Source organism: Galleria mellonella, unplaced genomic scaffold (genome assembly GCF_026898425.1).
Source record: "Galleria mellonella isolate WM207_F2 unplaced genomic scaffold, CSIRO_AGI_GalMel_v1 utg312, whole genome shotgun sequence".
Taxonomy (NCBI): domain Eukaryota; kingdom Metazoa; phylum Arthropoda; class Insecta; order Lepidoptera; family Pyralidae; genus Galleria; species Galleria mellonella.
In genome coordinates this window covers 9,051,549-9,075,353 of record NW_026442074.1, presented here as the reverse complement: position 1 = coordinate 9,075,353, position 23,805 = coordinate 9,051,549, and the positions used below count along the sequence as shown (strand labels likewise).

The following is a 23,805-nucleotide window of genomic DNA, read 5'->3' as shown; positions in this document are numbered from 1 at the left end:
GTAGTACAAGAAAAAAAAATATTTCCTAATTTATTAATATATGAAGTGTTTATTTAAATTTATAGGAGATATGATTGTTTTTTTCTTTTCTTTATTTTTAATTGTACCGCCAACAAACACTTCTACTTACCTCTTGATGTACTGGTACCCCTTTAGGTGTTATGTTCGCCATGCCTACTTTACGTACGTACATTACCTTTCCTTTGTACATAAAAGTTAATAAATAAATTGATAAATAAATGAAATTCAAGCATAATTTGATTGAATCAATGCTCCGCCATTTACTCTCTCAGTTTAGCGTTACGGTTAACTGGTGGAGAATGCCAACATAGCCATAATAGGACTTAACAGCATTAAGTCCGCCTTGTATTCGTATTTTAATGTTTGCACAAATATAAATAAATAAATATTTATTTAATGATAGCTTATATTGAAAAAAAAAATTGGCGCTGTTTGTCTTGTATACATAGTATATTTATTTCTACTAGCTCTATCAGTTTTTATTATAAAACTAGCTGTTCCCCGCGACTTCGTCCGCGTGTCCGTCGTTTTTCATAAAATAAGTAGCCTGAATGTCCTTCCTCACGGTTCAGTGGTTTTGATATAACAGACACATTTCCCTTCACTGCTCTGCTCCTATTGATCGTAGCATGGTGAAAAGAATACTATAGCCTGCCCAGGAGTATGAAGAATAATTGTATTAAGTTTTGTTAAAATCCGTCGAGTAATTTTTGTATTTATAACGAACATACAGACAGACAGACAAAAATTTTACTAATTGCATTTTTGGCATCAGTATCGATCACTAATCACCCCATGAAAGTTATTTTGGAAATATATTTAATGTACAGAATTGACATCTCTACAGATTTATTATAAGTACAGATGGATTCTATTACAGAATGCAAGTAAACGTAATTAAAGATACCAAGCAATTATGACAAAATTAACAATTGCATCATCTCTATATTAGTCTGTCTGTTAGTCTGTCAATTGTAACACGACTAGTATGATTATACTGTCTTGTCTTAATATATCAAAGTTTAATAAGGTTACTTTAATTTTAAATTTAGTAAATATATTCAACTATATATTATTATGCTCACAGTAATATTACGAGTAATATCCCATTACTGGAAATGGGTCTAAAAATAAACTAGGGTTATTTTTTTTTTATACTACTTAACACGCGTTGCCATTCCTGAGGACTCAGGTGTTATTCCTCTGTACCCTGTAAATTCACGCCATATCCCACCCTTTAAATGGTGGAACTAACTATACTTTAAAATAAAATAACATATTATCATATAATTAGAACAAGTTAATAAAATACATCGACGAAACGATAACCGATGTAGAAGAAAGGTTCTTGAGGCGATCTATTGCATGTCAATGACTAGATAGGACAAATACATTGCAGAAATTAATGGATTAATGATGATGTATGGGAGACGCCTTGTCAATAATAGACAGATAATGGCTAATATGGTATGCTGTAACTTGAGCAAACCAGTCCTACCAAGTTTGAGGGGCAGGCGATTGGTATGATTATGTGGCACTTATCTTTAAGTAATGACATCTGTTTTTAAACACACAACGGTACATTGTTTACGTATGACCTTCGCCTTGACTATTAATCACTATGACCGATTACTTAAGTAACGCGTTGCTAAGTGAATGTATCCATCTTTCATTTGTTTTTTGTATGAATAAGGAATTGTTTTAAATAAAAAAAGTGCATAAGATTCTATAATGTAAATAACAGTGATATTATTTATATGTATGATAAACTGAAATATAAACCGTTACGTTTTGCTCCATAGAATGACGGTAATATTAATTGTGGCAAAATACAGGTAAACAATAACATGTGTCGTAGATACTTCAGACTGAAAATCATGTTGATATATAAGTCGTCAACTGTCCACTGCTGGACATAGCCTCCCCAATAAGGGGGGTTTTGCCAATACTATGAGTATGATACTCGAAGATGGGTTGCCAACCGCAGTTTGGCTTTTGGTGATTTTTTAAGAGACATGCTGCTGCCCATACCTCCACTATAAGCTCCATTAGTCGCCTATTATGGCACCCATGGAAAAGGAACGGGTGGCTTATTCTATGCCGGGAACGACAATTTATTGGGGGGAAAGGAATTGTTAGTAATGGAGACTAAGAATCCCATTGCTAGCAATATACCCAACCAGATCGACCTCCTCGTGGTTTCCCCCTGGAAACTATCATGATTAATTCCAGATGAATTCAACATGATAGGCTAACTGACCTGTTTTCATTCTCATCGATCATCCTTCACTGGTGCCCCGCCAGCGTATCCCGTTAGCGCAAGCGGGGTTACGATTCCATTTTCATTCAATAAAAAAACGACAATTCATTAAGATAACAATATGTTTAGTTTTTTGAAGAATAAAATCTTTGAATGTTTATAAGAAACATTCAAGATCTTTGTTTGTGCTCGCTATGAAACTTGACCTCACATTATGACCTTTTTGGGCAACTTGATAACAGCATTGATGAACTTGCTTCGTGAATCAGCGTTACATATTATAAAATTAAATCACTGTCATTGAAACGAAAATCATTCAATGATATAAAAACAAACTGCATTCCTATATAATAACTATAGGTATGATTATTATTACGCATTAAAATCTGTAAATAAATTATATGTAGTTGCACTATATGCAAACGTTGTTCTTTTCATTAATTATTTTTTATGATGTTTAGAATGATATATATATATATATATATATATATATATATATATATATATATATATATATATATATATATATATATATATATATATATATATATATATATATATATATATATATATATGTTATTGTTTTGTTCATTTGTGTTTTGTGTGAAACAAATTTTTAAATTATTTGTCTTTTGTCATATTAAAATCTAAAATAGATGAGAATAATTTCCGTCAATACTGCAGTTCCGTTTCATTCGATTTCTTTGTACATTCCCTCATCGAACTCAACCTTTTCTTAGTTACGAAAACTCGAAGACAATTCGTGGTGCGTGGTATGTCAAGGCAGCAACGTGATAGGATACACTGGCATTTGAAATGTATTGTATTGGTTACTTGCAACTATCGCCTTACTGATTAATAGTGATGGAGTGAAAAAAAAAACTAGTTTATAACCTTCGTACTTCTCTCTGTTTAGGTAAAGGATTGCTTACGAAAAGGCCGCCTTTTGTTTCACTTCTCATTAATATTTACTGTATTTGTTATTTCTCTTTTTACTTGGTGCAATAAAGTGTAAATAAATAAATAAGGAAACTGTGTACAAAGTCTTCCTACGAATAAACATGTATTAGTGTTCGACCATTTTATTAATTTGTTTTTAATATTTAAATCTATACTTATAATAAATCTGTAGAGAGGTCAATTCTGTACATGAAATATATTTCCAAAATAACTGTCAGGGGATGATAAGTGATCGATACTGATGACAAAAATGCCAGTAAACGAAACATGGTACAATCATCATCATCATAGATGATGATAAACGCTAGTATAGTACTTACTAAAAGTAGGTATTATCTCGCCAATTTATGGCAATATACAATTTGCTTAAATCTATCCAAAATACCAGGAAAGCATAAAACGCAAAGATTTTCATCTCAACGATACGAGTATTTCAATAAATTCCTCGAAATTAATTTAACACATAGGTACATTTTAAACAGCTCGGCTTTAGATATGAAATTAAATCGATTTTGTACAAAGTATTCATAATTGTCCAAGGAACGGTACAAGGCAAACGTTCTTGGGGTAGATCGCCAACGCGATGGACTGACCTCATCAAAACGGCCACACAGTGGTGGTGGGAGTCTATTGTGGAATGCTCACGCTCGGCGGCGAACAGAAATAGATGGAGACATATCTGTGCCTCTAGTGAGAAAGGTATAACTCAAGTTATAGCCTTTTTTTTTTTTAAAAATAAGCAAATTTTTTCTTTCGAATGGTATAAGAATCGTAACGATATCTTTAAAAACAATAGAGATAGTAAACATGTAAAAGGCTACAATTAACAAAATATTTGTGGTAAAAAAAGTCATAATTAGAAATAAAACTACAATATTTTACAAAAATAGTGCCCAAAATGACAAGATACTTAGAACCGCCCTTTAAATATGAATTTATTTTTGTGTAAAATGAATCAGTTCGATTTGAACCCTTTTACACCATTTAATAGCAATTATTTTTTTATAGCGTAAAATACACAACATTGTTTTTCTTCAATACTTCAATAAAATAGTTTTAATTCAACTTAAAACTATTTTCACATCATAATTTTAATATTTTTGTTAAGTGTGATTATGTATAATAGAATTATTTTTAAAACTATAGGTTTTACACAAAAACCGACAATTTCATAAGAAAGAGGAGAAAAAATTACTATAAATGCAATCATTGACTTGTTCAATTAGCAAATAATAAAAGCAGCAGAATTTTTTTTCTTTATTTAAAATAGTTTTTTGGCTCTCCTGAAAAGTGGCCATTTTGAATTGAACCTTTTCTCACTAGAGGCACAGATATTGCGAGGACCTCAATCGCGAAGGAGAGCCTCACCGACGATCCACCGTCATTGTGAAAACCACGACCACTCTGCCAAGAGTGTACGACTGAAGAGAGAGATTCATAATTTAGCATTACTAATATTATTATTTGGTAATTAACTAGGTAGCATTAAAACGGTTTCTCTTTAACACAACCGTAATGAAAGTGATTTTCAGAAAGCAAACGCAGTTCGCGGTTCGTTAATCGAATTTGTTTGACTCTCTTACAAGTTTCCTGTAAGAACATTTAATATTGAAATTAGATAATATTTTCAATATTCAGAAATAATCAAATAATATTAATTATTTGTAATTATTTTAAACATACTCATAATGCAAACAAATACGTCTATACTAATAATATTCATAGTACTGCTCATGTCTATAGGCGACAGTTACCACTTTCCATCAGGTGGGCCGTCAGCTTGTTTGCCATTCTAAGTTGAATAAAAAAATACTAATATTACAAGAAGGAAATATTTGTATTTTTTTTTTTGTTTGTTTGTACTGATTAAACTTAAAAACTATATAACCAATTTTTTAAATTTAATTCATTTCACCTATATAAAGATACCTTATCAGAAGGTAACATAGGCTATAGTTAATCTTAAAATTGCTTTCATTCATAGGAATTAGCAGCGAACTTTAAAAAAAAGGGCGAGCACACAAGATCATGGCATGGTCGCAGCGTCACAGGTTTCTTTTGCCTGAAAAAGCCCGTATTTCAATATTAAATAAATAATCACTACATAGTCTAAAACAAAGTCGCTGTCGCTGTCTGTCCGTCCGTATGTATGCTTAAATCTTTAAAACTACGCAACAGATTTTGAAGCGATTTTTTTTTAATAGATAGAGTGATTAAAAAGGAAGATTTATATGTAAAAACATGCGTAATATTGTAGAGAAACACTGATAATTTTAGAGGTTTCACATGTGATGTGATGTAATGTGCATCCGTGCGAAGCCGGGGCGGATCGCTAGTAGTTCAAAAAACAATTTGAGATCCCTACGGAAATTACAATGATGTAAAGCTAATATTAATACTAATTAATTAATCTAGCTACCCGTGCAAAACCAGGGCGATTCGCTACTTAATATTCTTTTCGATAGAATGAAAATTCACGATATGTCTATATTTTTTTTTATAAAAATTACGCATTATCGTTAACAATTCTGATTGAACCGATTTTATCGATTCTTTTTGCAATCGATCAGGTTTACTCCCATTTTGAACAGATGATTAGTTTTGTAAAAATTCACAAATATTTTTTCAATAAAAAATTGCTTCTTACTAAGTCTAATCCACTTGTAAACACAAAGCTTCGCGCTCTAAATACTTTTTTTAAATCTAACGTATCTACAAAATATCCCTTTGTTTATTGATATGTAACGCATGTTTAAAGTCGTTATTTTTTTGCAGTGAAAAATGTAATCGTTTGCTTTTAATATAGCATTTTCCAAATACTTTTTTTACCATTGATAGTTTCATATGAAACTTACTGCACGTTTAAATTGACAGTTATTGTGGAATGCTTTTAAACTCAGTATAAATAATCGATTTTTTTATTTTATTTTTAAACTAATGTTTATGCTAGAGCAAGCAATACATTAGCATAGTCTAAAGAAGTGATATATTTATATGCAACTCGGTGTGTCAAACAACAGCGGCATACCTGTTGGAAATTGTTTATCATCGCCTATAGATATGAATAGCATAATGGGTAACGCAGTATATACTGTGACGTTCATGCTAACCTCATGCGTTGTGATTTCTGTTTTTTTTTTTTTTTATGATTATTATTCCTATATTTATTTTTAATTTGTTTGTATTTATTTTACCTTCTGAAACGTACCATGTTCTACTGTCTTTTTTTCTATGCAACTTAGAATGGCAAACAAGCTGACGGTCCACCCAATGGAAAGTGCTAACAGTCGCCTATAGACATGAACATCTCTTTTACATAATAGAGTATACTATATCGTCCATGATTCCCCTCATGCGTTGCCATTATTGAGGATTTACTTGTAATTTATTTTTAAAACTTCATATTTTCTCTTGTAAATAAATTGTATTTCTTTAAGTAAGTAAATATTTTAAACCATATATGTATATATTTTTTTAATTATTATATTTTATTGCCTATAGACACGAACATTTTCTTTTACATAACAGAGTATACTGTGTCGTCCATGATTCCCCTCATGCGTTGCCATTATTGGGGATTTACTTATAATTTATTTTTAAAATTTTATATTTTCTCTTGTAAATAAATTGTATTTCTTTATGTAAGTAAATATTTTATACCATAGATATTTTGTTTTAGTGACGTTATCTTCTATAATGAATACGAAATAACTAGGTTTCTGGTCAGAGGACAAAAAAACGGACATGATGACAGGTCATTTCGGAGTTCATTGTACTGTATTTATCTATAGAACGATGATTGTTTTAATGTAAATGTTGTCATTATGTGAAATAACGGATAACCGTAAAAACTACAGTGTCCACTGTACCTACAGTTTGCTTTATGTGAATAAAATTTATTTAACTGTGTAAAAAGTTGCCTAACCGTCAAGCTGGGGGGGAAAAGGATTGTTAGTAATGGAGACTGAGATTCCCATTGCTAGCAATACACCCAACCAGGTCGACCTCCTCGCGGTTCTCTCTGGAAACTATCATGGTTAATTCCTGATGAATTCATCATGATGGGCTAACTGGCCTGTTTTCATTCTCATCTATCATCCTTCACTGGTGCTCCGCCAGCGTATCCCGTTAGCGCATGCGGGGTTACCATACCACTTTCACCCATAAAAAAAAACCGTCAAGCTGGGGATAATTGTTAATAATGGTGTCTAATATTTCTATTAGGGGGAAAGGGATTGTTAGTATAGGATTCTATAAACTTCCTTCCTGGAAACCATCGTGGTTAATTTCTTGTTGAATTCATTACGATGGGCCAACTGACCTGCTTTCATCCTCACCTATCATCTATCACTGGTGGCCCGCGTATCAGCGTATACTGATAGCTCAGGCGGGGTTACTATTCCATTATCACCCCTTCGAAAAAAAAAACAGTTCTATTACTTCTGGTAATATACCTTCTCAGATAGACCTCCACGCGTTCACTCTGGAAACTACCTTAGTTAATTCTTTTGACTGTGTAAAATGTTACCTAACCGTCAAACTCGGGATAATTGTTAATAATGGTGTCTAGCAGCCCTATCGCTTTCTAGTAATATACCTTCTCAGACAGACCTCCACGCGGTCACCCTAGAAACTATCTTAGTTAATTATTGGCGAATTCATATTAATGGGCCAAGTGATTTGACTTCATTTTCACTTATCATCCTTCACTAGAATTCCACCAATGTAATTCTATAGCACATGCAGAATTACTATTCCATTTTCGTCTCTTAATAAACACATTTAAATCAAGCTTTAGTTTCAAATTAGGAAACAATACTTTCCCAATTCCACTATTATTATTTAACTAGCTATATTTCCCACAGCTTTGCTTATGTTAATTAGAAGAAAATAGCCTAATTATTGCTTAGTAAATCAAGAAAATAATCTTATTCGAAACGGTTAAGCCATTTAAGCGTAATCGAGTAACAAATGCCCTTAAACTATTAAACATCTTTTTAATTTTCCAAAATAAAACTTCAAAGCTCTGATCTGTTATTCGACCTTGAAACTCCTAATACATATCAGTAAACAATACGTTATTTAATAGTCGACACCACTCTAATTTTGACAAAACTGGAAAATAAATCTGTGTAACCACATAGAAGTGTCAACACTATAAAATAAATTAATATTCATAGTATTGTAAAAATATTTATAATATGTATGTGTTTCTTCAAAATAACAATACTATATTATACTATATCAGCTGTTATTTGTATACCGCTGAATATAGGCCTCCTTCTATTGAGGGGGTTTTGCCACGCTTGGCAGGCGGGTTGTTAGGCCAAGTTAGGCAACCTAACTTAACCGCTGTTAGACTTTAGTGATGTTTTAAGAGAGACACTGCTGCCCATGCTTCGACCATTATGTTCCCTTAGTCACCTCTTATGACACCCACAGAAATGGATGGGGTAACCTATTTTGTGCTGGGACCAAATGGTAATAAAATAATATAAAATACCAATAAAAAAACCTAATTGCTTATTAAATTATTTGTTTCAAATTCAATAAACTGATTGCACAGATTTCATGTAAATATTTTTTTTTTACTTGAAATGACATATACATTATTGTCGTACGCAATAATCAAGCATTCTATACTCGCCGTATAACTTTTTTCTTAATATTTACTTTTTTATCTTGTTCATTGTTTGTGAATAGGCAAAGGCAACGACGGTAGCGCTTGCTTTTTTGATAGGTTTTTTTCTTGATTTTTTTTCTTTAATTTTTTATTTAGTTGATAATGACAAAGCATTATAAACACATAGCGAAAGCAAATAACAATTATTTATAAATCCTTCTTATGTATGGTAGTATCGCTACAGAATAGAACGCAACGAGATGAATAATTCACAGACGATTTCCTGAATTCGTGTTACGAATGCTTGATTGTTCCATCCGGGTATCTAGATACTACGCCAAGTTAATTAAAATGAAACAAGTGCCTCTACACTTAGGTAACTTCAACTTTAAATTTTAGATAAATCACAGACATGGAGTACAAATTAATATTGTTTCAACTAAGATTATTTACCTAAATGGATTTTAAGGCGGAAAAAAATTATTGAAATTTAATTGTTGTTTATTCATTGTCCAGATTTTTTACTCAAAAAATTGTATATTGATGTAAATAATTACAGTTTTAACTATTTATCTAAACTTACTTTCAGCATTAAGTCCGCCTTTTGTATCAAACATTTTCTTGCAAATTTGTTCAAGCTTACTAAAATAGTAAAATTATAGATAGCTAAAAAATGTCTGTACATGAGAGATATTTAAGAAAAATGAAATTGATAAGTTTTAATAAAAACCACAAAAAAACAATTTTTAGATATTTTATTTGGTTATCTATCTGTCGGTTTGTTCCAGCATCATGCAAAAACAATTGCACCTAATTGAATATGATTTATAGTAGTCTAATAAAAAATCTTTATACGCCATTTAGAAGTACTATTTATTGATTTTTCTACTTCTAAAATCCAAAAGGCTGGTCGTAGGATTGACAAAAAATCATTAATTCTCGTAATGTCTCATAATTCTGGCGTATATATTAAAAAGACCGACAGTGTCGGATGTCGCTATTACTAACGCTTTTTATTTTTCCCGTAAGTAATCTCGAGGTAAAATTTATTATATGATAGTAATAACTGGTTTATATTACAAGGCTCACAAAAGTTTCGTGTAGAAAATTGCTCAATTTCATGTCCAACGGCCATTTTGTAAACGCACATTTTTCGGAGATTGTGTGCCAATATGAAAGATTGTGGAACTTCTGGTAGTAAGAGTGGTGGTCAAATTTTGAGTGTTGGTAGTCACATATACCATCATATCAGCCTTTAACTGTCCTCTGCTGAACATAGGCTTCCCCCATAAGGGGAACTTGGCCAGTAATTTCCATGCTTGGTAGGTGGGTTGGCAACTGCAGTTAGGCCTTGGTGATGTTTTAAGAGAGATGCTGCTTCCCATCCCTTGACTATTAAGTTCCCTTAGTTGCCTTTAATCAAGCTTACGTGAGGAGGGAGGGGGGCGTCCCCTTAGTCTCCTCTTACTATATCAACGGAAGTGGAAGGAGTAGTCCATTCTATGCCAAGAACACACGGCAATGTATAATTATAATTGTAATGAAATTACTAAAAAAACTGCTAAATTCAAACCAAAATTAATTTATTTATAAGTCAAATAATTATACATAGTATAATTTATATTATACATAGATTTTGCTAGTAGTTGCCATGCTTGGTAAGCGGATTGGCAACCGTAGTTTGGTGATGTTTTAAGAGGGATGCTTCTGCCCGTCCCTAGACCATAGTCTATTACGACACCCACGGGAAAAGAATGAGTGACCCATTCTATGCCGGGACCACATGGTTTAAATATAATATAATAGCATCTTCTAATTAGAGCCCTTTTTACGATTACTCGTGACATTTTTTTATGAGATCTGTCATAATTCACGCTACGACGCGGATGAGTGTCCGTGACTCTTCAAGTGAAACAGTGACCACTTTTTGTTGCAAATATAGCACAATTGCTTGGTGGTGGCGTATAGTCTTGTCATTTTATATTATCAGAGTATTTTTTTATGCTACTTACAATAGCAAACAGGCTGACGGCTCACTTGATGGAAAGTGGTAACCGTCGCCTATAGACATGAACAGTATCAGGAACATAACAGAGTATACTGGTGCGCCCATGATACTCCTCCCCAATACGTTGCCATTCCTGAGGACTCAGGTATTATTCCTCTGTACCCTGTAAATTCACTGCCATATCCCACCCTTCAAACCGAAACACAGCCATGCAAACACAACTGTTTTACGGTAGAAATACAAATGAGACAGAGGTCCCCAAGCAAACGACTTTTGTACAAAGTCTTCTTCTAGTGTTATTTTGTATTGTTAAAGTAGTTAGTATTGTTAAAAAAAAACAACTACGTAGTAGGCATCAGTAATATTGGTACAACACAAATACATATATATTGAGTTCCTCTGGCCATTGATGACGGAAAAAATGGTCATTATATATTTCTAACTCGCACATATGTATATATATATATACTTATATACATATATATATATATATATATATATATATATATATATATATATATATATATATATATTCTTTATTGCACTAAAACATACAGTAATAATAATATAATATAATGTACATATTTCAATTGGATTCTTCATTTCAGTATTATATATAGGATATTGTCATCAAAATACATAGATATTCATAAATATATGTACATAGATATTCATACCCATCTCTACTAGGTACTTCAATTAAGACGTGAAAATATTCTTGATATTTTTATTTACTGCTGTGGAGCAAATTTGCTTCTTTATTTATTTTTGATTTTTATTATTACATCTGGAGTCAACAACTTATATCTAGAATAATAAAAATGTATTGTATTTATATCATCATCATCATCATATCATCATTTCTGTCGTTAATTGCCCACTGGTGAACATAAGCCTTCACTATAAAGGAAGTTTTGTCAGTAGTTGGCACGCTTTTACACATACATTGATCAATTATAGGTTCCCAATTTGTGTACCAAACAAAATTATACTTACTTTTAGGGGGTTTTCTCCAAAAATAAGGCAAAATTCAATGAAGATACTTATTACAAACGTTGCATTATAAACATGATAATCATTCTATGTTCAGATATTTCAAATCAAAGGTTTCTGTGAAATTATTCATCGTCCTCTATATCGTACATTTTTTTTAATCTATAACCATACATTAGTTGATAATTAAAAAAAAAAATTTCAGCACCAGAATGTCGCCGGCAGCGTCGTTTGCCGAACGATGGGCCCAAGACAATCTGATCAGGGAGCCGTCCGAGGAGGAATTAAAAGTCCTCGATATATTCCCCCACACGTGTGAAGGGGATGAGATAGAGGCAGCGAAGAGGGCCAGGCGGTATTATATAGCGAGGGGACCTGGAGGGCTGACAGATTTGTGGCACAATAGATATCCAGATGGTGAAGATATTCTATCCAGCTGCCAAGATTCGTGAGTACTGCTTTATTATTAACCGATCTCAAAAAAAAGGAATAGGTTCTCAGTCTTCGATTGTGTTTTTTTCAACCATCTTCAAAAAGTAAGGGGTTTGCAATTCGGTTATATTTTTTTATGTTTGTTGCTTCATAACGCCGTCAATTATAAACTGATGTAAATTTTCTTGTGAATGTTGGTTCTACAGACATTTTATCCAAATAGGTTCAGCAAATCAAAACAACTTGTTTTACCAGAATTGAAGTCTTTTTTTTTAGTGGAACTCAATCTTAAATTGCTGTGTGGTCCCAGCATAAATTAAGGCCACCCATTCCTTTTCCGTGGATGTCAGAAGAGCCGACAAAAAGAGTTTAATAGACGAGAGATAAGTAGCAGCGCCCCTCTTAAAATATCACCAAAACCTAATTGCAGTTGGAAACTTATGGGGGAGACCACTGTTCAACATAGGATAGTTAATGCCTGATTTTTTTTATGCAACTTAGAATGGCAAACAAGCTGACGGCTCACCTGATAGAAAATGGCAACTGTCGCCTATAGACATGAAGTACCATTCAGACTAGACAACAGAGTTTACTGTTTTGCCCATGTTACTTTCTGCCATTCCTGATGGCTAAGGTTTATACCTCTGTACCCTGTAAATTCACTGCCATATTACTCTCGAATCGAAATACAGCCATGCAAACAACTGCTTCACGGTTGAAACACGAATGGAACAGAGGTACCCAAGCAAACAACTTAAATAAAAGGTCTCCATCTAGTTATATAATAATTTTAAATTATTTTAGACCGAGATACTATGATGTTATGACCAATAATACTTACTATTTTTATTGTGATCCCCAGGTTTATCATCCCGCTCCGGGCTCGAAGCGTTGGCGGGAGGCGTTTAACGTTAGTCCGATTGCCAGCACCAACAGCATTAGACAGGCCTTTGTCAGCTAAAGCACTCCTTACAAGATGGCTTATGATATTAGATATTAGGTAAGAAACCATTTTTTTATACCACAAAAGTGGCAAACAAGCACACAGCCCATCCGATAGTAAACGGTCATTGTAGTCTATGGACGCTTGCAACACCTTTATATCCCGTTTTCCACCCACAAAGGTACAAATCTAGTTTTTTTTTCTATATGAATGTATGTTTGCATAATCATATATCATCATCATCTTCCTACCCTTATCCCAATCATTTGGGGTCGGCGTAATATGATTTTATCCATATTACAAAAAGATTTTGTTTTTAATTTTACGACCGGCCACCTGACGCCTGACGTCAACCCTCTTTGGGAATAATCATATATAAATTATGAAATTGAAGTTTAATTTAACAACATAAATAGACCATATCGTGTTTTTTTTAAAGTGGATGAATATAGTACGGTATCCCTGCCTGCACAATTAGTATAGGTATCCTGACCAGCGAAAGATGATAGGTGACGATAAAATCTAGCTAATTGACTCATCGTGACAAATTTGGTAAGAATTCATCACGACGGTTTCTAGGAGAAACGCGTGAAGATCGACCGTGGATAATTTGCTAGCAATGGAACTGTTAGCCTCCATTTTTACTAATAAACGCGTAAATCGTCATAGTCGTAGAATACTGACGGATCTTTATATGTAATCTTTGTCAGATTCGTCAGTATTCTACGACTATGACGAAATTTGCCAAGTTTGAATCTATTTTGTAATAGTGTTTACCCTCGTGTTGGTAATTTCAATTTAATAATAAATAATTTACGAGTAATAAGTTCGTAATTTAATTTTAATTGTGACTAATTTTATAATATAGGAATACTATAAATTTAGTAATAATTAAATTTAAATTGTTTCTGAAACAAAATCTTGCAATTCTATATTATTTCATTATATGTAACTGTTACATCAGGAAGATAAAAACGTTGCCTTGACATGTACATATAAATAATTCTTGCGTATATTATTATACATATATACCTATTTTATAAGCCTTGGCGAAGATTATAAAACCGCAAGCCACTAATGTATTAATATAACGTAGGTACTTTATACATACTCATAGTTCATCCTCATATAATAGATCAGGAGGTAAGGGATAGTTAGTAATTGAAAGATGAGCCCCCATTGCTATCAATATAGCCTATCAGGACGACCTCGATGCGGTATCCCCTGGTTTCACAATTTTTTTTTTAGACATCTTAGAATGGCAAACAAGCTGATAGCCCACCTGTGGTAACCGTCGCCTATAGACATGAGCCCATGATACCCCCCATGCGTTGCCATTCCTGAGGACTCAGGTGTTGTTTCTCCGTACCCAGTAAATTCACGCCATATCCCACCCTTCAAACCGAAACACAGTCATGCAAACACAACTGCTTCACGTTTGAAACACGAATGGGACAGAGGTACCCAAGCAATCGACTTTTGTACAAAGTCTCCCTCATTTATCGTAGAATTCGTCACGATGGGCTAACTGACCTGCCTTTTCATCCTTACCTGTCATACTTGACTGATACCCTGCCAGTGTATACCGATAGCGCAGGCGGAATTAACATTCCAGTATCATCCATTAAAAAATAAGTACATTATCTATAATAATCCATAATACTGTATGAGAGTAAAATCCAAAGTTACTGGAACTGACTTGCCTATTTCATCATCATCATCATCGTCATCATATCAACCGTTAATTGAACTGCTGAACATGAGTCTTCTCCATAGACAACCATAAGGAATACTCCAAAATCCACTATCTCCATACAAAATAACGTAAAAATAATTACAAATTATTTTGTTCCGCCAAAACAGCTTCGAGCTTATATCGTGCAAATTATTATCCAATAGTCTCTCTCGCTCTAACATGCAGGTTATTATATTTTCTGTCTCGTACATTGCCAATCTATATACTCTATAATCTACGATAAAACCTATATCAGAATCCTTGGTGTCTTTTAGGAGAATAAAACGAATGAACAGACATAGACATCGACTTTGTATTATACTATTTTATTTATAAACCTTATGTTCATTTTTTGTCCAATGTCTATATATAACGGCAAAACACAGTGAGTTTGCTAATTTCCCGTTGTATATGTATGTATGACATTTGTTTTATACTATTTAAACATGAGTCACTCTTTGGTAAGTAATCGAGTAAGACTAGCTTACTACCCGCGGCTTCGTCTGCGTAATTTTGATATGTTTACTGACAAAAATAAAAAGTAGCCTATATCTTTCTGCATTTCTTTTATTACACGTATATAAAATTTGATAGTTATTGGTTAAGCAGTTAAGGCGCTATAAGGTAACGAACAAACACACTTTTACATTTATAATATTAGTAAGAACTGTAATATTATTAATGTATTCATTCAATATAATGAAAACAATACAATATTCTTGTAGTCATTGTATCTTACTAGAGCAATTGTTTACATTCCGTCACAGTTTTTAACCGAAGAATGGCGTTTTCTGTAACAAAAGTATTTATGTACCAATAAAATAACCCGTATATCTGTATCGAATCTTTTTAAATGGAGAAAATTCAATGTGACAATAAATTTATCTTTTTTAATTTTTATTTCTACTTTTTTTATTTAAAAACATTTACTCAATATTTTTATTGCCATGCTCTTACTAATAGGTATCACTCGTATAAATTTAGAAGCGAGTTTGTTGCCCTATAGTGCTTTAACTGTTTAATCAGTCACTATGAAATTTGGTATCCACATACTATATGGGTTGGAGAAGTATGTAGGCTACTTTTTATTCCGGTCAGTAAACATATCCCGGACACGTGGACGAAGTCGTGGGCAAAAACTAGAAAAAATATTATATTAGTGTTGTTTTCATACCTCTGAGGTGGCAAAATTAATATATATTTATTTACTATACTATATAATTGTGTACTGAACTATGTCGTTTCATTTGAGATTTCAAGACGTATGTTATTAGTAGATCGTACAAGGTTTCGTCAGTTAACAGTAGATACATACATATATATCTGTCACGCCTGCCTCCCATTAGGGTAGGCAGAAACAATGGAACGCCAAATGCTTCGATTCAAAGAAACCTCTTTCGTTTCTTCCACATTCATCAATCTTTTGATACACGCTCGCCGGTTACGGGTACATTTAATTTGGCCCTTCTTCAGCACGTCGCCTATTTGGTCGACATACGTCCGTCTAGGGCGGCCCCTACCGACATCTCCATTCATTCTTGCTCGATAAATCTCTTTCGTAATTCTTCTTTCATCCATCCTCTCCAAATGACCAAACCAACGCAATATTCCTTTTTCGATTTTTGTCACTACATCGTCTTTTAGTCACACTTTTCTCTAATCACACTGTTTCTTACTCTATCTTTTAATGTAATACCACATATACTTCTCAAAGCTCTCAACTATACAGCATATAAATATAGATCTTGGGTATATTTAAATCAACTACCCTTGAGTTATACTATAATACATAATGCATTACTTATTATAAATATATTATAATCAAATTAAAAAATAATCATGATCATCACATCAGCTGTTAATTTTCCACTGCTGAACACAGACCTTCTCTGTAGGGGCGGGGGAGGGGATGCCAGTTGTTGCCACGCTTGGCAGGCGGATTGCTAACCGCAGATAGACTTTTAGTGATGTTTTAAGAGCTGCTGCTCATCCCTAAACCATTAAGTTTCCTTAGTCGCCTCTTAGGACACGCACAGGAAAGAAGAGATGGTGCATTCTATGTCGCGTACACACGGCAATCATACTATAATGGTTTTGCTAAATTATTAAATAAACATTTTAATTTTAAGAGATATGTAAGTCTTAGGGGATTATACCAAGAATGGACCCCAATCATTCATCTGTCCTATTAGTTTAGCTGACAGGGTAGCAGTGAGTGATAATGCGTGAATTCATCAGGATTTAACCACGATGGTTATTGCTAGCCATGGCGACAGAATAGTATTAACAATCTCCTTTCCCAAAGAGGATACCATAGATCATGTAGCTTATTTGTACATAGATGGAACATAAAATTATTGAGTTAAACATAGCAATAATACTTTTTCCTAATTTACGTTTAAAACGGTTACTAATAAGGGCACGTTACAAATGGTATGATGGATGTTATTATATATTCTGTGGTAACTATGACGCTTGTATTTACAGGTGGCAATACTTGTAGTAATATATTGTCTGTGACGACGTTTACCTGATGAATGAATGATTGAAAACTATATAATAAAAAAAATATATTTATATATATATATATATATATATATATATATATATATATATATATATATATATATATATATATATATATATATATATATATATATATATATATATATATATATATATATATATATATATATATATATATATAGAGTAACATTAGAAAAATGATTGATTTCAGATTACGGGAAGATCCATCACCAGGAGAGGAGGTAGCATTCATCGACGTCTCAGATTTACAGCCTGCCCACTTGAAAAGTCATTTCAGAAAGTCGTATTGGCGAGATTTTTATTTATGTATGAAGGTATGTTCCTTTTTATGCAACATGAAAAAACTAAGTTGACTACCCCAAGATGAAAATGGTGATCATCACAGTTAGAAATGAACAGTAACATTAACATCACAGAATACAATGTCCTAAACTGGCAAGAGTCGTTGTTAGTAATTTATTTATTTGTTTACTAGCTGACCCGGCGAACTTCGTACCGCCTAACAGTCAATGTATCGTGTCACATATTATCTACATTTTTAAAACCTAAATTACGCGATTATCCGAACATTGTGTCGATATAATATCTTGTCGATTCAAAACCTTTATTTAAGTATGTTCTTTAACTTAAAATTGTTTGATAGGTATGAAATCCATGAACATTTTGTATGCGAAAATATTTTTTCTTTTATTTCATTTTTCGTCAAAATTCCAACCTTTTTAATAGTTATTCTCACAAATCCAACAAATCAAAAACCATGATAATTGGTTAAGCCGTTCTCGAGTTTGAATAAACACGACTTTGTTTTATATACATATATAGATAAAACTTCCCCTGTACTTTTTTATTAATGGCTGATAATGGAATGGTAACCCCACCCGCGCTAACGGTATACACCGGCGGGGCACCAGTGAAGGATGATAGGTGAGGATGAAGCAGGTCAGTGAGCCCATCGTGACGAATTCAACAACAATTGTTCACGATGGTTTCCAGGGGGAACTACGTGGAGGTCGATCTAATAGGGCATATATGCTAACAATCCCTTTTCCCCCACTTCCCCTGTACTAGTTTTATGTAAATTTTAATGATATTGAATATGACTTATTAAAACAAACTTTGAAATTAATCAAACATCAGCTTCAGCTTCTCAAAGAGTGACTGTAAGAAATCCCACTTAAGGATAAGTCATTATGTATTAAAACGTTTTAAGTGTCCAATGTATATTATGTACAATAAAGATTTTATAACAACTGCAACATCATTTTCAGACAATATACCCACGAAGGTTCTCTGAAGTCCACATTATCAATGCTCAGCATTTAAAGACCATTCCGTTACTGCTTCTCCACATAGGCCTGTACCCTTGGAAACGGCAGAGGGTCCAAATTCATACAAATACTGGAGATGTCAATCAGGCCATGGGTCTAGACTACTTCCCAGTAGAAGAGCTTCCTTATGAATATGGTGGAAAAGCTGGCGCCATGAAGGATCTAAATGGTATAAATGTATTTGTATTAATTATAAAAGATTAAAAACTCTTCAACCTATTTTCTCTCAAGGATTAATTTCACATTTTCCATTTTTTTTTATGATATTTAGAATATCGAACGAACGAATATCAGAGGGAGACTTTGTACAAAAGTCATTTGCTTAGGCACCTCTGTCTCATTCTTGTTTCTACCGTAAAACAGTTGTGTTTGCATGGCTGTGTTTCGGTTTGAAGGGTGGGATATGGCAGTGGATTTACAGGGTACAGAGGAATAACACCTGAGTCCTCAGGAATAATGGGCAAAACGGTATACTCTGTTATGTCCATGGTACTGCTCATGTCTATAGGCAAAGGTTACCACTTTCCATCAGATGAGCCGTCAGCTTCTTTGCCATTCTAAGTTGCATAAAATAAAGGTGGCTTTCCACCTGATGGGTAGCGATAATCATCGCCTATAGACATGAGTAGCATCATAAGTATCACAGAATACGCTATGATACCTACGATACCCCCATACTTTGCCATTACTGAGAACTATAATGTTATGCCCTTGTGTATCATTGTATGTTACCTATGACGTCGTGGTCCCGGCATAGAATGGGCACTCTTTTCCTTTCCGTGGATGTCGTCAGAGGCAACTAAGATAACATAATTGTCAACGGATGGGCAGTAACGTCATTCTTAAAACATCACTGAAAACCAAACTGCTGTTGCCAACCTGCCTGCTAAACATGACAACTACTGACAAAACCCCCTTGTGATGGAGTCCTATGTTTAGCAATGGACAATTAACGACTGATATGATGACGATGGTAATGATGATGATAGTGTTATGCTCTCGTACTTTGTAATATCATTGCCATATTTCACACTTTAAACCAAAACAAAGTACAGTTGCTTCACATCACAAATTCTGGTGGAAAAAAGATTGATGAATGTGGAAGAAGCGAAAGAGGTTTATTTGAATCGAAGTATTTGGCGTTCTATTGTTTTCTCCCTACCCTAATGGGAGACAGGCGTGACAGATATGTATGTATGTATGCAGACGTACATATTCATGCAGACAACTTTAGTCCAAGTTCCCTCTGATATTTTCTTACTCTGAACTAATTTGAAAGCCTTCAGCTAAAGCCACTGATAAGATAAAAGCAATTTCTTATTGGTTCGCTTTGTGTTCCTTTGTCTAAAAGCTAGTTAGGAATAAATAAAGTAGTTCTAACTTTTATTCAATGTATAAGCAAAGACATGACTTTGCTCTTCCAATTTATGTAGGAGTAAGTTCGTATTTCTTTGACTTATCAATACTAATTTTACAAACAAGCTTTATCTTTGAACGCGTGGTGTTGTTGAAACTTTCATTAATCCTTCTTTAACGGATGCTTACATTATAAAATAAACTTTTATTCTAAACTTTCGTTTTCTATACTTAATGGGATTGCACTGTGCATTGATAATTAATCAGTAAAAATTATTTTATAACCATAGATATGGATTCTTTATTTGTTACCTCATGATAATTTAATGACTCGACCGAACATCATGAAGTTTAGCATACAAATAATACTTATTTACATGATGTAGGATATAGGTTTCTATTAATCCCATTTATACATAATGCTAGCGGGATACGAAAAAAGATCATTTGGTTGTGATGACAAATACAGCAGGAATTAAAGGAAGAAATATGATTTAATTTCCTACAGGTTTTACTAACTAACAGGTTATAGCAATTGTGCTGATCCTCATTACTAGCAATCTCTCCTGCCTACACCGCCAATGCCATCAAATATTTAATAAATATGTTATTGTACTTATTATATATATAATCATCACACTAGCTAATGAGGTTCTTTATAATTACAGATCAATGGACCAAAAAATTATTACTCAACTCAAAATGGTTGCAATCTGAAGAAAGGAAGTTCTATGACACGGAACTCAAACCAGAAGTGAGATCGCGAATTCGTCACCGTAGCGCCGTGCGAACTTTTAGCAACAACGAATCATATAACATGTTGACAAGAACGCATTCATGTAAATCTTTACACAAACATGATGACCTTGATGAAGGGACATACGGTGCATACAGGACACTAAAACTGACCACTGATATGGGATATTACGTATGATCGTTTTTATCTCTGAAGAAATAAGTTTTATAACATAAAAGACGATCGTAAATTCGTCAGTGTAATGTCCTGTGTACTTTTAGCAACAACGAAACCTATAACATGTTGACGAGAACGCATTCATGTAAATCTTTACACAAACATGATAATCTTAATGAAAGAACATGAAGTGCGTACAGGACACTAAACCTGACCAGATATGGGATATTTTGTATGATTGTTTGTTATTATGTCTGAAAAGAGATTAAAAAATTTATGACACGAAAGTCAAATCAGAAATGAGATCATGAATTCGTCACCGTAATACTGTGCGCATTTTTAGCAATAATGAATTCCAGAGCTTTCGACGAAAAACCATTCGTTCATTTGCACAAACATGATGAGTTTGAAGAAAAAACATATAGAACAATATAATATGTTATTATAATTTTCATTGAAATAATTGTAAAATGTATCTCTTTATTTAAACATAGTTATTAGAACGCTAGAAAAGTGATAAAAATAAATTGCTGACTCCTGACTCATTTGTGTAAATATGTTATATTTATTTTTTTATTTTTCATTGTATATAATAGCTTTTAATTTTATAATGAACTACAATATCAAAAAAGTTTGATTCCATTGGGATTTTTGTATCCTCTTCACTTTTTTCAAAATCTCTTAAATTCTTTCTGTTAACAAAAAAGCGATAAAGAAACGTTTTCTTATATCGATTAATATTTTGCATATTAATACATACCTATTTGTAAATTACATTGGTTTGTTTACACATTAGAAACGAAATATACATGAATAAAATAAATTAATAAACTAATTAATAAATATTAATATTTATTTAGATTTAGTAAAAAATTGTAAATGTAAATTATTAGATGTATATTTCACTTAACAACTATTAATATAATATATAGTACCTACTACATAATACTCTAGCAATACCTGTTGGTATACTTATATATCGATTTTTTTTTTTTTCTTTTAATTGGTAATGTTAGATAGGAAATACTTTCATCTGTACATAAAACTAATAAAGTCAATAATTTTTATTTAATGAATTACTTTTACAAAAACAAAAACTCTATAAAAATTCTTCTTTACAGTTTTTTTTTTTTTTTTTTTTATTTTTTGCTGCATAGCATTAATCATTTTAAATTAATTACCTTTTCAATTGACTTCACAAAGAAGTAGATTCTATATTCGGTTATATGTTTTTTTTTGTTTGTTACCTCAAAACTCCGTATATTATAAATCAATTTGGAAAAGTCTTTTTTGTCTGAAAAATACCTACAGATTGATCCCATAAAATTTTTATCAAAATCAATTGACTATTTTAGTTTTTAAATCGAAATAAATAATCTTGCCACAATTGTAATTGTTTTGTTTTTTTTTTTTTTGTAGAAATGAATCATTAAGATTCTTTTCCAAAAATGATTGTAAAATTTGATCAATAAAGAGTAATTAAATATTTATCACTTATTTATGTTTTACTTTGCGTATTTTTAACTATTTTAAGGTATTGTTGTTACTCTGCTTATTTTCTCTGCTTACTTTTAGTTTACTATTATTTTTTTATGCAACTTAGAATGGCAAACAAGCTGACGGCCCTCCCGATGGAAAGTTGCGAACGTCGCCTATAGACATGAGCAGTACCATAGATATAACAGTATACTGTGTCACCCATAATACCCCTAATGCGTTGCCATTCCTGAGGACAAAGTAATATGCCTCTAGTTAAGGTACTATCTATTTTTAAATCTGTAATTCTAAATTACATTTCATTTTATTATACAGTTTTTATCAGTAATTATTAATTAGGTAGCACATACTTCGAATACTTACACGTTTCAGATACCGTGTCATACTGCAGATATAAATTCCAGATAGGATAAAATGTCGGTGCAATTTGGTAGAGTGAATTATCTGAGTGAAAGGCTCCAAACGGACCGCCGGTAAGTGCACGAAATGACTTCACAAGTCCGTTTACAAGTGACGACCACGTTACGATTACGACACTACGATTACCGTTGTTTATTGATGCAATCGAGTTGGAATCGAAAATCGAAATCGCATCGAATAAACGTCAAATATACTCGTAATATATACAATTTTATTAACTCATCATTGTTTTCTCCAAAAAATTATAATAGTAAACTTATTATAGATACAAACAATTACAAGAAATGATCACAGTGAGAAAACAATGGGTGACCTTATCGCTTAAATCATTCTCTTTCAGGCAACCTTAGGATAGAGAGGCGTAATAATAAACAATTCGATTGTAGTGGCGATAAAAATTCTATCATTTAAGGTAGGAATATACCTTAAATGTTCTCTTTTCATCCTTCAGTCTCTCTGTATGATATTAAATTTGTGTATGTTTATGTATATATCTATTTATATAAATAAATAAGAATCATTCAAGCAAAACTATTAACTCGCAATCCATTGTTCTCAGTAGAGTTCATGAACCTTTTTTTTAGTCCTTTGGAAGTCGCTTAAAAATATTAAGCCTACTATATATATATGGAAAAGTTGAGAGAATGTTACATTAATAATAAGCGACAAACAATCACACAATTCGTCTAGTTCTTGAGCTAAGGGATATGAGAAACTAAACAAAGAATGTCTGAAAATACAATCTAGCCGAAACCAAGTCACCCAGACC

At 32.7% G+C, this 23,805-nt stretch overlaps 1 protein-coding gene across 1 annotated transcript in view; it reads left to right on the top strand.

Moving 5' to 3' along the window:
• Positions 1-22,616, top strand: part of LOC113515034 (uncharacterized) — a 39,031-nt gene extending 16,415 nt beyond the window's left edge. Inside the window, exons 2-6 of the mRNA XM_026899162.3 lie at positions 12,071-12,313; positions 13,160-13,297; positions 17,713-17,836; positions 18,791-19,019; positions 20,875-22,616. Of these exons, the coding sequence (XP_026754963.1) occupies positions 12,078-12,313; positions 13,160-13,297; positions 17,713-17,836; positions 18,791-19,019; positions 20,875-21,140 (993 nt within the window). The 5' untranslated portion in view covers positions 12,071-12,077 and the 3' untranslated portion in view covers positions 21,141-22,616. The remainder of the gene's footprint in view (positions 1-12,070; positions 12,314-13,159; positions 13,298-17,712; positions 17,837-18,790; positions 19,020-20,874) is intronic.
• Positions 22,617-23,805: the final 1,189 nt, after the last annotated feature.